Source organism: Geotrypetes seraphini, chromosome 1, assembly GCF_902459505.1.
Source record: "Geotrypetes seraphini chromosome 1, aGeoSer1.1, whole genome shotgun sequence".
In the NCBI taxonomy this organism is placed as follows: domain Eukaryota; kingdom Metazoa; phylum Chordata; class Amphibia; order Gymnophiona; family Dermophiidae; genus Geotrypetes; species Geotrypetes seraphini.
Genome location: NC_047084.1, coordinates 353,530,408 through 353,548,369, shown reverse-complemented (window position 1 = coordinate 353,548,369; position 17,962 = coordinate 353,530,408). Strand labels below are relative to the sequence as shown.

The window sequence follows — 17,962 nt, the reverse complement described above, 5'->3', positions numbered from 1 at the left end:
GAGCATTAGAATAGCTCAGAATTGTACATTGAGAAATGGAGGGCTGAGCCTCCAACTTTCAGTTTCTTTATGGTGTCCACAACAAAATGAAGAACAGAAACTGACTTAAACAGACAGTGAGTGGAGGGGTCAACACCCAGCTCAGAACTCTCCAAAACATTGTGTTAACAGTGCCGCAAAGGGAATCGGTGTTTTCCAGCGTGATAGTGTCAGCTAAAGCAGTCTGGGTCTGTAGTGACTGTAGTGCTGGGCAGTGACCCCCCCCCCCCCCGGCAAAGGATGGCATTGGCATAGAGGTGTGCAGCACTCCCGTTAGCTGCGCTGCATGAGTCAGGTTCAAAAGATACTCTCTCCATATGAGCTGAACAAATTCCAGGGAAAAGTATGGGGTAAAGAAGAAAATATCAAGTACTGGGCTATATTGTGCCAACCCATACGGTAATTACAAGTATTTTGAAATATATAGTCAGTAATTATTAAAAGAAAAAAAATCAGCTAAAAGGACTCACTCTGGAAAATAAAAAGCCAGGGTAGGAGTAAGCAACTTTGGTCCTCTAGGATTTATGAATATATGTACTGAGATATGTGCAAATTTTGGTCAGAAAAGTGACATATTTTGGTTATCCTAATGAGTCATCGAATGTGAATACAATACAAAGAAGCATAATAAAGCTAGAAAAAGGAAAAGTATAGGAAAGGGCAATAAGGGTTTTTTTTTTCCATTTTCATGTCTGAAGGGAAAGTCTGATTACAGGAAAATATGTCAAACAGCCTATGTAACAATTTCATCATTATTTGCCTTTTACACTAGTCAACATGTTTTCCAACAAGGTTTAAAGAAAAAAAAAAAAAAACCTCGAAAAATAATACATGAGTTAACGCCAGAAAAAAAAATATGCAACTTTGCCCAAGCACAGCACTTTCAGCTCCTAACTTTAGCCCGACCCCAATACACTGTCCCTTTCGCTACTCCTCCATTTAAATTTTCCCTGAATTATGTTATCGCTCTCTAGTTCCTACTGGTTACCTGCACCGCACCTCATGATCAAATCGTGTTGTGACATGACAGCCTGGGAATGCACAGGGCTGGGCGGCACCCCTAACCTTTAACTAAAACATCTTGCAAAAGTGTTCAGGAAAGTGATCAGTGCTGAGCGACATCCCCCAGAAAAGTTGGTCCTACATAATTGGATCTAACTCGCACCTTGTCAGTAGTAGATCAAGGCGAGATTCAGATACAGTAGAATATCCCAGGATTAAGTGACGACCAAGATCAGAAGAAGCTCACAAGGAGCAGCAGTAGGATTTGTCCTCTGGTTTTCAGCCTATTGTTCCGCCGGCCGCAAGAAGTTAACACTTCTCCTCCCCCCCTCCTCGTGAAGAGATGGAGGGGAAGTTGTCCTGCACTCACTGTGTATCTATCTCCCCCCCCCCCCCCCCTTCCCAAGCTCTCACCTGCTGGATTTCCCTCTCTACGGCGCTCTGGAAGATATTTGCCACCAACAGGATGATGCTGACTAGGAGCAAGAGCACGGACAAAGCCCCGGTGGCGTACACGCAGCATTTCCCCCGCGCCATGGTGGGAGCGGAGAATCAGCGCGACCCGAGCAGCGGCTTAAAGAGCGTGCACGCAACCAGACGGGCCGCTCTCCTGAAGGAAGAGCACAGACCTAACCGCCCCGCACTTCCGGGCCCAGAGCCGCGTCCCCCCCCCCCCTTTCCCCCCCTCCACCGGGCGTGTCTGCGCCTGTCATCGCCGGATGGCGAGTGCGAGCGCTGCGCTCTCTCACACCAATAGCCTTCCACACTAAAATAAATGAATAATGATGGGTGCTGGTGCAGCTAGCAAGAATTCACGTATAGGCAAAACGCAAGAGTCTTCATCTGCATGGTTTGGTTTTTTTTGCAGGTTGTGAGGCCTACTCTTGCCCGCAAGAGACCCTAGAGTTACGCAAGCACAGAGCACGAGGGCAGATGAGATCAGGGCTGCAATCCGGCGCATGACCCCCTCCCCCCGGCTTTCCCCTCGTTTCTTCCCAAGTTGCACTTCTTCCAGGCTTCCCTCAGCCCCATTATCTCCAGTGGAGGGGGCCGGGCCCCGTTGTCATGGACACTGTTTCCACAGCGACCAGCAGCTAGTGCCTGCCTGTATACAGCAGCGGCGGCACGGTAGGACGCTCGGGAGGATGTAAGGCAGCTCCATGGAGAAGCTCCCCCAGCTCGCAGACCCCGATAGGTCCCCACGTAAACGCTTCCCCTGGTAAGTGACACCGACTGAGGCCGCAAAGATTGCAACAGGCTAAAGATAGAAAGTAAAGGGGATGGGACTTGATATACCGCTTTTTTTTTATTTTTCTGCGTGGTTACAGCAACCAAAGCGGTTTACATATTTTAGACAGGTACTTACTTATTTTGTACCTGCGAAAAGGAAGTGTTAAGTGACTTTGCCCAGAACTTTAAAAAGACGAGGCCCGAGTTTTTAAGAGCGTGCAAAATTTATTATACCGTATCTTGAAATAGATCCATAAAGTTTCTGGGGACATATTATTTCAGGTTCTAGCTTTTGTATAGATTCACACCTGTCCTGAAAGTATGATTAGTTAAACGGTTCTGCAGATAATGTGCACATAGGCAAAGACAAGATACCTAAAGAATGTTCAAAATTAGAAAAGAGATTAAGTACTTACCCTGGTAAGCTCTTCTCCAGCAGATAGGTGAGACATTCTAATCTAGACAGTAGGGTTATTTCCCTTTAGCTACATGGTTGCAGAAGGAATCCACTCCGGATTTTTCACTCTGCCTCTATAGTACTTCACTGGGCTGTTTAGCTCCTTCTAAGCAGGGGTGTCAAACTCAATCACGTAAGGGGCCGAAATCTGAAAAAAAAGGCTAAGTCACGGGCCGAATATTTTTTAAAAGATACTTAGGGGTCCTTTTATTAAGGTACGCTAACCGATTTAGCGCGTGCTAAATGCAAACCTTAATAAAAGGACCCCTTAGTTTTAGTGGAAGTATAGGATTACAACCTCTCCAACCCCACGCCGGCTCTGTGATGTAAACAAAATAAATAAAAAAGACTTTTCCTCTCTTTTAGGTCCTAGTTCATGCTCGCTGTCTAACACCAGCTCTGGCGGGATACACATTTCAAATCTGACATATTGTAATCACAAAACAGAAAATAAAATTATTGTCAGGGTCTTCTTCTTTCTTCTTCCCTTTCTTTTCTGGAGTCCGAGGGATGGATTGAGCAGCGCCGGGCTCATTTTTTCTTCTGCTTGCCACATGCAGCAGTGTGTGAATATGAGAGCTTCCCAGCACTGGGGATCAGCAGGGCAGTGGAAGATATTTCTATGTCTATATAATTCTCACTTCCAGAGCAGAATTACAGCAACTAGAATCAAGTTACAAATAGAATCTGAGACACCAATTCTCTCTTTGTGGGCCTCCTTGATCTTTCTCCTTCCCTTTAGGAAAGCTACAAAATACCTTTCCTCAGCTGGATGTCCGCTTGGAACCTAACTCTGCAGGTTCACATGACCTGCAGAGGATCGCTGGTCAGCAGTAGCGATCCTAGCAAGCCGCCGTAGCCTCAGCTGCACGTTCCCTCTGGCACGGTCCCGTATGTCAGAGGAGGGGCAGGACTGTGGCAGAGGGAACGTGCAGCTGAGGCTACAGCGGCCTGCTAGGATTGCTGCTACTGACCCAGCGATCCTCTGCAGGCTGCGTGAACCTACAGATGATGTGGTGCTTATACCAGCGGGCCAGCTTTAAGGGAAAATTGAAATTGTCTGGCGGGCCAAATTTCAGTACCCCACGGGCCAGATTTGGCTAGCGGGCCAGACATGTCTGCTCTACAGTTAATACCCAAGCACAGAGAGCCACTCAATAAATGTGAAGTAGAGGCACCTGTAGCAACAGGCTCAAACCAACTGTTCTGCTCAATATGAAAGTTAAATGCCAACACAAGCAGCATAGAAGCTCAGAAATTATTCCCGAATAAATTGAAACATATATATAGATTCTTCCCAGCCCTCAAGAGCTGACATGCATCCAAGAAACAGCTTGGAGAAACATAAACAGACTGGTGCAGGTGCAGTAAAGACTGAGCGGGAGTCTAGAATGTTTCCCCTATCTACTCTAAAAGAGCTTACCAGGGTAAGTACTGTATTTTTCGGACCATAAGACATACTTTTTCCACCCTGGAAAAGGGGATGCGTCATGTATCGAATGCAATTTTTTTTAAACACCCGCCCCCGGTACCTTTTTGTAAATGCCGGTGATCCAGCGCGGTCTTGGTAGAAGCTTTCCGTGCTCCTTGCCCCTCCCTCGCTGGATGACTGCCCTTTCTTGATGTAGAGTGTGCCACCTGCCTGGTCCCACGCTGTTCTGTATGGCAGCAGCCGCACACACACTGCTTCCTCGTGCTTCATAGCCCTGCCCCTTCCACATAGCCCCACCTCTTCCATCTAGTACCCCACCTCAACACATGTTTCTTTGTGAATGCTCCCCGCTCTTTCTGCTCCACCATTAGTCTCTGATCCATAGCTCCGACCCTGCCGCGGGTTAAGTTTGCTCCTAGAGTCAGGCCCCACCCTCCCTCCATGTCCGTTCCCACTCTCCACCACCGACTTGTTGCTCCTCCCCCACTCCATGGCATACAGTCAGGGCGGAGGGAAGAAGAAGGTCTACTACTACAACGGTGAGTGTCGGGGCCACCGCAGCCTCCCCCTCCCCGAAGCATGGCCGGGACTCTAGACTCCGCAGCAGCAAGGGGGATGGGCTGCTTCACTAGGCCCGGTGGGGGAAGTGTCATTGTACTCGTAGCGTGGGGGGGGAGGAGGTCTGAGGCCCTGAAGCACAAGGACCTTCTTTATAGAGGGAAGCCAGCAGCAAGTAACAAAGGCTGCAGAAAGCCTTTCACTCTCTTGAGATGCTCAGCTCCAGAGCCACAAACTCCTGCACTTCCAGTGCTCAAACGCTGCCCTGAAGCACAGGACAGGATTAATTCGTTGAGGGTTCCTAGGCACACAAGTACACTGGGCCCTCTGCTCCAACCCACCCCACCATGTGCCCAGGCAGAAACAGGAAGCTGCGTTAGAGGAAAGCTCTGGGCAAGCAGCACCGCTTGCACAATTACAGTTCCTGTTGCCTTTCTTACCCATGTTGCTTGCTTGTTTTACTTTCCGTCGATTGGGGGGGGAGCCCACGTTGCCAATCGATGCTGGAGGGGCCCATTGCCGTTTGGAAAAAGCAATGTTGATGCCCTCCTTCATTGGGCTCCCCCTGACCATTTCAGGCCCTAGGCATGTGCCTACTTGGCCTATTGGTTAATCCTGCCCTGCTGATGCATGCTCCTGCATCACCCACAGCCCCCTGCATCTCCCCCCCATGTCCCTAAAGCATCATCAGACCACCAGACACACCTACATGTAGAGGAGGGAAAACCAAGAAAAAAAATTCTGAACCAAATTTTTTTTCCTTGGTTTTCCTCCTCTATACATGGGTGCATCTTATGGTCCGGTGCATCTTATGGTCTGAAAAATATGGTAAATACATATTTGGTTCAAGTAAAAATGGTTTATATACAGTGTCAAGAGCAAAAGCAAACATAAGGAACAATTGAAACAGGAAATTAGTTCTCACTGAGTTTTAGATACTATAGAATAGATACATTTCTCTACCATTGCAAACAGCTAGGCTATTCCTGTTTGTTTAAATAAGCATCTCCTGACACAGTTAAAGGAACCAATAAAGCTACTTTAAATGCTTTTAACCTTGAGTAGTGCTCAGACTCCAAAGATGGATTGTAAGAACTCAATGTGGGGACAAGCCCCTGTAGAGATTCTTAATGGTATCTAATGGTATCTGTGGATTGGGAACAACTGACATTCTTACAAAAGAGGACAATTAGGGCAGAATTACATGCTGCTACTTTGGCAGAATATTGCCGAGCTAGACGCATTCCCCGTGGGCTCCGGATGCGTGGGCTCCAGTGGGTCCAGCGGGGAGGACCCTAGCTCAGATTCCAGCAGTTCTACAGTGGCAGGCCCGGTACAAACACGTTCCACTACTGTAAATTTTCAAGGGACGGCCTCCCACAAAACAGGAGGCCCACGGACCGCCAGGGGGAGACGCCCCCCGAAACCTTGATAGACACACACAGTGTGTTCAATTTATCCAGCAGGAACCTATCTGCCAGTGAGGTGTCTGTGCTTTCCAAGGGGTTGTCATTTGTTCCTTTCACAAATTACAACCCTTTGGACACCAGGATTAGTCTTTACAAACTCATTAGGAAATGTAACTTAAAAATCTTTTTTCAGGACAAACCTAGTGATTTTGGCCCTATGGGGTTGCACAGACCTTCAACTTGGAACCCCCCGGGGAATCTGGATCCGCACATACAAGTATTTTACAATCTGGTTGAGCAAGATATTGCCAGCCTTGAAAGTCAACCCACTCATATTAGGCGTAACATGTCTCTTGAGATGACCCAATCAGTGCAAGCTTTGGCTCAAGATCCTGCTATTGTTATTCGCCCTGCTGACAAGGGAAGTGGGATTGTAGTCCAGGACACAGTTGCTTATGTTGAGGAAGCTCGCAGACAACTAAGTGACACTCATTATTACAGGGCTTTATCTGGTGATCCTACAGTAGATATCTTTGATGGTATTCAACATCTCCTTCTACAAGCACTGGAAAAAGGTATCATTTCAGACAAAGAGTATCGTTTTCTCCACCAAAACCATCCAGTCATCCCTATAATATACATTTGTCCCCAAAATACATAAAACTTTAACCAATCCCCCGGGTCGTCCCATCGTTTCAGGCATAGGCTCTATTCTTGAGCCCTTGTCTGACTTTGTGGATTTCTACCTTAAACCCCTTGTCTCTGGTGCAAAATCATATATTAAAGACACTACTTCCATGCTTGCTTGGTTTCAGGAGTCCCATTCCATCCCTCAGGGGGCCTTGTTAGCTACATTAGACATTCAGGCTTTATACACCAATATTCCACAATCCAGTGCAATCGAAACCATACGGAAACATCTCTGCACTCTTCAGTTGTCTATGGATAGAACCAACTTCCTAGTAGCTATTGCGAGTATAGCGTTGCAGCAGAATTATTTTTTGTTTGACACTGATTTCTTTTTGCAAACTCAGGGCACTGCTATGGGGGCTACTATGGCCCCGTCCTTAGCATGTTTATATGTATCTGACTTCGAAGAAACACATGTCTACACGTCTACCTACGCATCTGACATCTATGTGTGGAAACGGTATATAGATGATGTTTTTTTGATATGGACTAACACTTCAGATGCTTTTCATCAGTTTCTACAGTGGCTTAATACCTGTAATCCACATTTGCAATTCTCTTCATGTATTTCTTATACCAACATAGCTTTTCTGGACATTGAAATTACTTTTGACAATGGCATGTTTGAAACCACCATACACCGTAAAGAAACTGACAGAAATACTTTACTTCACTATGAGAGTTACCACCCTCGCCACTTAAGGGACAACTTACCCGTGGGTCAATTCTTAAGACTCAGGCGTCTGTGCAGTAGCAAGGAAGAATATAAAATCCGGTCTGGGGATATGTGGCAGCGTTTCAAGGATCGTGGATACCCTCACAGTACCATCAAGAAAGCCTACAAGAGGGCCTTGTATGCCCATCGTTCCTACCTGTTACAGCAATCTCCTAATCAACCTGAGGATCGGATGGTATGCACGCTCCCCTACTCATACAAAGCGTTTGCTATAAAAAAGATCATTAATACTCACAGGCACATTCTCCAGGTACATCAAAGTCTTATACAACCCCCTCTTTTTGCCTATTCTAGAGGTAGAAACCTTCGGGATTGTATATCCACCTCCCATTTTGTGAGTAAACCAGAGGGTACTTTGACGCAAGCCATAGGTCATTTCAAATGTGGGCATTGTACCGTTTGTAATCACGCACTGGAAACTGCCTATATTCAACATCCTAGTTTATCTAAGAAGCATTTTTTGCGTTGCCATACAGATTGTGACACGCAGGGGGTTGTCTACATGATCCTCTGCCCATGCAAATTGCTTTACATTGGACACACCATCAGAAGTATTAAGACACGTATCATTGAACATTTGAGTAAAATCAGAAGGGGTGACATGAATGCCCCTCTTGTCCAGCACTGGCACACTACACCACATTAGCTACAGGACTTACAATTCGTTGTTTTAGAGGTGGTTCATAACATCAGAGGGGGTAACGATAAAGCTTGGTTGTGGAAACATGAACAAAAGTGGATCTATCACTGGCAGACGGTTTCTCCTGCTGGTCTTAACAAAGAAGTGGAGTGGTGGGCGTTTCTCCACTAGGTGATTGACACATCTTCCACAGTATAAATATAGAGTGCTCAGCTGAGCGCTTACGTCACAGGAAACAGAAAAATCACTTTTTGAATCAGGTATTCAGCCGGTAGCGCCGTGAGCGTTTCATAGTTATTGATCATTTACTTGCATTTTCAGCCTTATAATCAATATGCATTGTGTTGTTTGTGTGTGTTTAGGATATTTACAGCATTGAACTTTTCCAGCTTTTTAGCGGGTTCTCTGAGGAAGCCATAGCGGCGAAACGCGTCAGGACCCAGCTGAACTCATGCTGTTGATATTTTCAAGCTAAGTTTACTTTTGAAATTATCATTCTGAAGTTTATTCACATTTGGACATTACGCTTCTTTATGGATTAACGAGTTATGAACATATTTCGAACAGCACTTTAAACTACCTTTAACCACAAATCTGGTGCAATGATAGATACCATTAAGAATCTCTACAGGGGCTTGTCCCCACATTGAGTTCTTACAATCCATCTTTGGAGTCTGAGCACTACTCAAGGTTAAAAGCATTTAAAGTAGCTTTATTGGTTCCTTTAACTGTGTCAGGATATAATATTGACCTTCAGGAACTTTCCTCTTACATTTCCCCAGTCGTTTATATTGTTTAAATAAGCAAACATTTTCCCCTTTTCCAGTCTGTCACAAGCTTTAAAGTTTGCCTTAATAGAGTTGCTTGTTTCTGTGGATTTAGAGCTGTAAAGCCAGCAGGGTATAAAATCTCTAGCTTTAATATGCAGTTGCTCTACCCTCAGGAAGATTTTGCTAGTTGTTTCTTTATCAGGTGCAACATGGAGCCTAAACGTTTGACTTTTTTCTTTCTAGAGGGATTGTTTCTAGCAGGTTCCCCACACTTAGCTTTCACTGCCCTTCACACTGAAGCCAGCCACATTCTAAAGCCACTACAGAATGCATGTACAGTATTAGAGTAGCTGTTCCCAAACTTGGTCCTGGGGGCACCCCAGCCTATCAGGTTTTCAGGATATCCATAATGAATGTGCATAAGACATACGTATTTTCATGCAGTGGAGGGAGGGCATGCAAATGTCTTGTGAATAATCATTGTGGATATTCTGAAAACCTGACTGGCTGACTTTCGATTTAGGAAACTTGTTACCATTGTCACTAGTTTAGTATGAGTGCTCTCTGGACCATATTTGGAATGCACTGCATTAAAAACATGTTCTGACACTTCACACACAGTTTAAGTGTCGGCAGTTTAGCTCTTCATTGCAGTAACCAAAGAGTATGTATAATAATAATAACTTTATTCTTCTATATCGCCATAGTCGAAAGACTTCTAGGAGGTTCACATTTGAAGAAGGCTGGACAATCAGCGAATTACAGATTGCAAGAAGTGAGGGTTACATAAGAATAGGTAGAGGACAGCAAATTACATCAAGGTAACAGAGGGAGAATATATCCTAACCAGGTCCAATACAAAAAATTGTAGTGCACATGCCTATCAGACCTATCAATAGTTTATTCCTTGGAGATAGGTCATCAGTGATATTCCTCTGAGAAAAGGAGAGCTGCATTAGTAACAGCTGTTTTGCGTACAAATCAGTACCTAGAGTTGCATGCACATATTTGGACACAGGTGCTAGAATGCTACTCTGTGCATAAAATGTTTGTGATACTAAGATTTACGTGCAGAATAGCATAAAATGTTTGTGATACTCTGATTTACGTGCAGAATAGCATTACAACACCTCCACAGGTGTATGTGTACATAACTTTAGTTGCCAGTATAATTGTTTGTGCTGAACCCTGTGCACAGACATGTAGTTCTCAATAGTTCAGCATACCTCCCCATTCGTTCCATCTTTATTTTTTTTCCCATGCTCCATACAATCCTGAAAAGGTTATAGGTATATTTGTTTGCAGTAAAGAGAAGAAACAGACATGAAACCCTCACAGAAGCTGAAGAATAAGCTATCCTTTTACACTGCCTCAGATCTTGCATTAAAGCCCTGGCATTGAACTCCGCTTACTATGCACTTCTCTGCATCTGCATATGAATAGCTAATAGCTTCATTAGCATTGATTTAAATGAACTGTGTACTGGTATCTATGCAAAACTTCGTTCATGGTTAACTTGTGCACAAAACTCATTTTTGCATTATGCACCTGCAAGATTGTGTATAAAAGTTAAACTAATAAGAGTGAAAAGCCTAAACACACTTTTCTGCATTGGACCCCTGTCTCTGTTAGCTTTCATTCTATATTCTACTCCCAGGTGTCTTATCCATTAGGTGTCTTATCCATACAGCTCTTCCAGTTAGAGAAGTATATTTCTTAACAATCTTATTTGCTATTTAGAGAACATATTGATAACATTTTAGATTTTTTTTAAAAGATATTGGACAAAGATATTATTGCTGATATTGCTAGGGTTCAAGTGTCAGCAATTAGGTCTAAAAGAGGAATTATTGGTCTGCATCCAGTGAGATATGATCTGAACATACATAGGCTATTCAAAGCGCTGTCAAAAGTTCATTCAGTCTTTAGATATGTAAAAGTGCCAGCTCAGATGTAATGGTTGCTGGAGCACCACCAACACTGAGAAAACTTTACTGTGTCCAGAAAGTAGGGCAGATAAAACATCAATGATTTTTATTATTTAAATCAGATTTTTTAAAAAAATAAAATGCATTTTTGAGGAAAAATCTATCTAAAGATAGTTTTATATTTAAGATACGAGTCATCATCACCATGAGGATTGGATCCAATAGTTCTACTCAATGATAAATGGTTCTGGGACTATCAAACCGAGTCTTTATTTTCCTTTTTCTCTTTAGTTCCTTATAATCTTTCTCAGTCAGTTTTCTAGCTCCATTCTCTGTAATTGTGGACTAACCATACTTTGATAAGTTGTTATTATCCTAAAGTAGAGATCATATGTTTTTGACCCTGTACGATGAAAACTAATTTCAGTTCACTGTATTTTTTCTTTTTGACTGATATTGTTGTCAAATGTTTGAAAACTATAAATAAAGAAAGAAAAAAATAATAAGATACGAGTCATAGTCCAAAAGTTATTAGAAACATAGAAACATGATGAAAGATAAAGGCCAAATGGCCCATCCAGTCTGCCCATCCACAGTAACCATTATCCCTTCCTCTCTAAAAGATCCCATGTGCCTAAACCATGCTTTCTTGAAATCAGACACAGTCTCTGTCTCCACAACCTCTACCAAGAGACTGTTCCATGCATCTATCACCCTTTCTTTAAAAAGTATTTCCTTAGATTACTCCTGAGCCTATTATCTCTTAAGTTCATCCTATGCCTTCTCATTACAGAGCTTCCTTTCAAATGAAAGAGACTCGACTCCTGCGCATTTACATCACATAGGTATTTAAACGCCTCTATCATATCTCCCCTGTACCGCCTTTCCTCCAAAAAGTATACAGATTGAGATCTTTAAGTCTGTCCCCATACGTCTTATGACGAAGACCACGCACCATTTTAGTAGCCTTTTACTGGACCAACACCATCCTTTTTATATCTTTTTGAAGGTGTGGCCTCCAGAATTGTACACAATATTCTAAATGAGGTCTCACCAAAGTCTTATACAGGGGCATCAATACCTCCTTTTTCCTACTGGCCATACCTCTCCCTGTGCAACCTAGCATCCTTCTAGCTTTCGCTGTCACCTTTTCAATGGCAAAAGCTAGAAGGATGCTCACCATCCCTGCTCAGCAGCCTTTGGAAAATCATCCCATGGTCCAGAAAACCAAAATGCTCTCAACAACACCATCCATGTAGCCACACATTCATCTCCAGAATGTGAGCTTCTCTGCCCTGGCCTTTACCCTCAACAGGGAGGATGGATGAGAATACCACCTGCGCATCTGACTGCTTCACCTTCTCTCCCAGAGCCACAAAGTTGCTTTTGATATGTTCGTAGGGGTACCTGGCAGTATCATTAGTGCCAACATGGATGAGCAGCATTGGATAATAGTCATCAGGCTTGATGAGTCTCGGCAAGCTCTCTGTAACATCTTGGATTTTAGCACCAGGCAGACAGCATACCTCATGACATCATATCTGGTCTGCAGATGGATGCTTCTATACCCCTCAGAAGGGAATCGGCAATCTAAACTTCCTCTGTATGAACCTTCTCCTCACAAAGCAAGGGGTGGAGATGTCCAATCAAGACTGGTGGGCTCAATTTATTTCACAAGTATCTTTTATTTGTTCAGACCCAATGACTCGACTCAACATGTACATGTTTTGGCCCAAACGGCCTGCTTCAGGACCTATAATTCGGCATTTTTACTCTGAATGCCAAGTTATAGGTCATTTGTTCTCTACACTTCGCTCTGAGGATCTGGAGTATGATTTGAGTGACCTAAATATCTTTTAGAATTTGTGGATATATTATTTGACAATCTTTCTAAGACTGTAAAGACTCCTGAAGCATCCTGGTGGTCACGGATCCAGTAATTTTTGGGATATCAAGCTTTGGTCCTTCCTCTCCTTGGGAAGTTCTCATCTCCTTCACTTCCAGGACAGCATACTGGTTCTTCAGTTCAAGGGCGGGGGGAGTCATAGTACCAATCTTCCATAATCTAAGTCCAGCTGTTTTCCCTCAGCATAACCTCTTCTTCCCCAGTGCTGGAAATCTTTGACACATCATGAACCATTTCATCGATGTACCTCTCATTCTCATAGATGCTTCTCAGTCTTGCCACCTCCTCTCTCAGTTCCTTTACTTCCTTCAAGAGGGATTCAAGCTGAAGACAGCTTGCACATGGAACCACTCTTGTGACATACTTTGACTGTGAGCCAACTAAACATGTAAAAACATTTTCACAGCAGTGGAGCTGGCCTGTAAAGTTAAGCCAGCTGCATTTGAGCATGACCTATCCTTGCAATCAGAACAAACCAGAGAGGGCCAAAGTAAACCAATTAGTTGAACAGAATAAAAAAGCACATAGGGACTCAATAAATTGGAGACAAGTCTTTATTAATACAACATGAGCTGTGTTTTGGTGCACAGCGCCTACATCTGGAGTCTGCAAATAAAACTGATATATATTTAGAAATATATATGATGCAATCAATTATGTCATAGATTTAAAATGTATCATAAATCCCAAGGTTAAATGACTCAAGTTTTGTTTAAAATTTGATTAATCGCTTAATCTTACTTCTAAGCGATGTACAAAAAAATAAAAGGTTTAAAAACATTCAGGGAGGTACAATATATGAGATGTTGACTTAACATACCAATGCTTACATTACCAATGGGGAAGGGAGGTAAGAAGTACAATATAAAATAGGAAAGAAACGAATATGGGAAACACATAAGGTAGGGATTTGAGAAAGGAAAAGGAGAAAGAGAAAAAGAAAAGGGTTATGAAATTGAGTTAAGATCGGAAAGGAGCTTATCCTAGCTTAGAGAGTCAGAGATCAAAGGCATCACTAAAAAGAAAACATTGAACTTTTCGAGAAGACATTCCTCTCTTAAATAAGTGGGAAGAGAGTTCCATGTTTGAGGTGCAGTGACTGAAAAAATATATTGTATTAATGACTTTGAGAGAGGGGACTGTTAATAAATGTTGATAATTTGATCTGAATGATCGAATAGGGGCATAGGGTATCAGAAGTCTGTCAAAGAAAGATGGGGCCTTGGCAAGAAGTGTTTTAAAAGTTAATAAACAGATTTTATACATTATCCGGTAGGATACTGGAAGCCAATGGGCTTTCTTAAGAAGTGGCGAGACATGATCAAATTTCTTAGCTTTCATAATGAATTTAATGTGTTTTGAGTAATTCCCTTGAACAGGGAGTTGCAATAGTCGATCTTGGAAATCACTAAAGAATGTATTTATATATTGAATGAGACGGAGCGAATTTGGCGTAATCTATAGAAGGTGGATTTGACTATGCTGCTAATACGTGTGTTTGTGATATAAAAATTTTTGATCAAAGATAATCTCTAAAATCTTAACAGTGTTAATGGTCTGAAGAATATTGCCTTTAAGTGTGATGGGGGAGTCAAGTTTCAGTCCATCTTTCCATGGACTTTCTTTGATTTTGTGACATCCAGAGATGAAATGACTTGTATAATGTAAATGAATTGTATCATTAAAATGAAGTGTGTCTTAAAAAGACATACAATAAGTCTAAAGTATATCAAAAAGCAGTAAGATGTGTGGGTGTGCAAAATATTTAAAAATGGAATGAGTGAGAGATTGAATATGACTATCATGTTTCCCAGAAAATGAGACACTGTCTTATATTAATTTTGGACCCATAAAATGCACTAGGTCTTATTTTCGGGGTCGGTCTTACTTTTTTCATTACAATTATCATCTCTCCTTTCCTCTCCTCCACCCCAATTCTTCCTCTTTCCTTTCTCTCCGCCACATGGGCAGCATCTGTCCTCCCCTCTTACCCATCCCCTTGTGCCTTCCCTCTGCAGCATTTTTCTATCCTTCCCTCCCTCCCATCCCTTGTACAGTAGAACCCTTGCACAGCATCAGTCTCTCCCTTCCTCCCATCCCCCCATGCAGCATCTTTCTATCCCCCTTGCGCAACTGAACCCCTGCTTACCCTTCTATCTCTCCTTCCCATCCGAACCCCGCTGACTGCGAGACCGATATACCTTGCAAACGGCAGCGTCGACAGCAATCTAGTAAGGCTTTTTCACGGCCTTCTCCCGAAGGGGTGTTCCTCTGCCGTATCACTGATGATGTCATCAGCAATGCGGCACACAGAACGCTTCGGCGGGAGAAGGCTGTGAAGCAGCCTGATTAGATTGCTGCCGATGCTGCCGTTTGAAAGGTATATCAGTCTCGAGGTCGGCGGCGTTCTAATGGGAGGGAGAGTCAGTGGGGGTTTGGCTGTGTGGCGGGGGTGGGGGGAAGCGCTGCCGTAGTGACTAGGGCTTATTTTCGAGGTAGGTCTTATTTTCAGGGAAACACAGTAGTAGTGGACAAAGATGATAAGTGATTGTGAAATAACATAAAAAATATAACAATGAAAAATACGATTAATGAGTGAAAGGTGACTAGCCGAAGTGACTAAATAACATAAATTTATTTGTGTACTGCAATAGCTTCCACTTCTATGCAGTTCACAATTCAGAGACTGAACAATTAAAGTGAGGTACAAAAATTATAATTACAAAAATTTATCATGACCAAACTACTTTGCACAAGTTTTATGGTCATGTGGAGGGGCATTATTAATAGGATGTCTAAGTTCGACTTTGGATATTTTGAGAAAAGCATCTAAAAAATCAGGTGGAGAAAATGTCTATTTTTGAAACCGCAAGACATCCATCTTTTGCCCAGTTAAACCCTTCAGAATATTAACCCCTTGGTTAATGATTTTATTGTAAACCACCTTGAGTTCTTTCCAAAAGGCGGTATATTAAAACTAATAAACCATAAATCATTTCATCTTTACTTCTTCTACAGAGAAGGTAGCTGGAACTCAAGGTTTGGGTGCCCAGGCTTTCAAGAGAGTGATTTCAGGATATAGGGAGATACTGAATTGGAGAGAATCCAAAGAGGATCTGATTTAAGATAGAAGTTAATTACCACCATACGAGTACACCTAATCTTTATTGGAGATTTTCTTGCTTGTGAGAATAGACTTTTCATTAATTAGATATATGTAATCCACCGAACCTGTTGCAATAGGGCAAAATAGAAATTATTTTAACAAATGCATACATATATACTTTAAATCTGACAGTTTTAATAGAGGGTTGGTATTGTAATACACTGTAGAGGAATTAAAACTTTAATTCCTAGTTAAAGCTGCTCAGCCTGTTTTGCATTTAGAGTTCAACAAAGATGTTTATTTTACAGGTACAGGAAAAGACTGTTGCCAAAGTACCTGAAGGGGCTTAATAACAAATTATACTTGTCTGATGCCCTCAATGGCCGTCGCTGGCAATTCCTTCATCATGGGTTAGATGATTTCCGAGATGGCTATCCACTTCTATCTGACCGCACTTGTGTGGACCGAGCAAGAGGACCAATCCCTCTTCTAAAAAATGTACCTGAGACTTCATGCACAGTGAGGAAAAGCACAAGAAAAAGGTTTACAGAATATCAGTCATGCTTTTCCAAGCTCCTTCCGTTGCAGCAGGCCAGGAAAGACTACATTGATGCCATAGAATACAGCCTGTCACAGCATCCTTTGGCTCTTTACCCCCATTTAGAAGAAAGTGTTCCATCTGAGGTAAACATATTGCATCCTTTGGAAAAAACTGTTTACAGTATTAATCTTCCCAGGAAATAGTTAATTCATCTCTCTGGAGCAAATGTACTAAACGTTTTGCTCATTGACATAAAATGAGAAACTATTCAGTACCTCCTCAGCCCCTTAATGTCCTTTAAAAATCATGTCTATAGAGACTACCATTTGTGTTTTGTTTAAGTAATTTCACAGTGCCCCTGGCTTCTTGCAATACTGCAGCAAAATGTCATTGACTGGGGGGAGAGGTAAGAAGAAGGAGATCAGCAGGAAGGAGAGAATTAACTAAGGGGAAGTGGGAATTGGCAAGGGTGATCATGGTATAAACTGGTGGGGAGGCCAATCTTCATTCAGAACTAGGGGACGAACCCCCATTTATGTGTAGGGATTGATCTCTTCTTTAGAGGTGAAATGAATAAAAAGTAGCTGTAGAATTGCACCTCTACTAGCAGCATTAGAAATGTGGTATTCCATACAGCAATCACTATTGTGTATTCACTGTTTGATATATTGCTTTTTAACTGTAGCACAGGCACTTTTTGCCATTGACACTTTATTCTATGAGACTTGGGAGATTATGTGCTGTATCCCAGGAGTGAATGGTTGAAAGGGTTTTGCTTATTCATTTATTTTCACATATTTGAGGTTTTCTTTTATACTAAGGACAACATGATGTATGAGGCAGCCTTTATCTAGACTTTGTCTAGGTGATGCAAGTCATCGTAAAGTCACTGCCTGAGCCTTTAATACATACTGGGCGCCTTTCAAATGGCTCATACTGATGTCCATTGGAGTAACAGTGTTTAGACTAGAGGTTTGCTTTACAAACCAACCAAAACTGAGTTTCATTATTATTGAAACTTTTCCTTTCAATCTTTTTCTCTTGGGAAAATTTGACTGTGAGCCAACTCTTTTTCTTTTTTGAAATTTAGTTTGGACTTTATTGGCTACCGAGTCCTTAAGGGTTCTTAGCGGTTTAGCTATTATTTGTGAGTTATTACCCTTCTTGTGATGGAGACCCCAGCGTGGCAATGCACCCTATGTTTTTCCAGTGACCACATGTCTCAGTTGGCCACTAGATCTTCTCTCTTACAAGATGAACCGTTAGAGGGAGTAACTACCCTTAATTCACAAAAAGAGTAGTGGATTAATTTGCAAAGAACATTGATTAGAATGGAGTTACATAGTTTGACTCTAATTGAATGCATAAAGAAATCCATGATACCCAGGGGATTGCGAATACAAAAGCAACCTGGCACTTTCAAGGACAATAAGATCTTTTTAGAACAGTGGGCAGCTATTCTTAATAAATGCTCACTGGATCTTATGGTCCTAATGGTTGATACCATTAATGAGTCCA

The 17,962-nt window shown here is 42.4% G+C and overlaps 2 protein-coding genes across 2 annotated transcripts in view; one reads left to right on the top strand and one right to left on the bottom strand.

The window, feature by feature from the left end:
• The window catches only part of SCARB2 (scavenger receptor class B member 2), a 118,069-nt gene extending 116,372 nt beyond the window's left edge, over positions 1-1,697 (bottom strand). Inside the window, exon 1 of the mRNA XM_033914397.1 lies at positions 1,456-1,697. Coding sequence (XP_033770288.1) covers positions 1,456-1,578 — 123 coding nt within the window. The 5' untranslated portion in view covers positions 1,579-1,697. The remainder of the gene's footprint in view (positions 1-1,455) is intronic.
• Positions 1,698-1,783: 86 nt separating this feature from the next.
• FAM47E (family with sequence similarity 47 member E) overlaps positions 1,784-17,962 on the top strand; it is a 133,471-nt gene continuing 117,292 nt past the window's right edge. The window contains exons 1-2 of the mRNA XM_033960519.1: positions 1,784-2,260; positions 16,212-16,587. Of these exons, the coding sequence (XP_033816410.1) occupies positions 2,202-2,260; positions 16,212-16,587 (435 nt within the window). The 5' untranslated portion in view covers positions 1,784-2,201. The remainder of the gene's footprint in view (positions 2,261-16,211; positions 16,588-17,962) is intronic.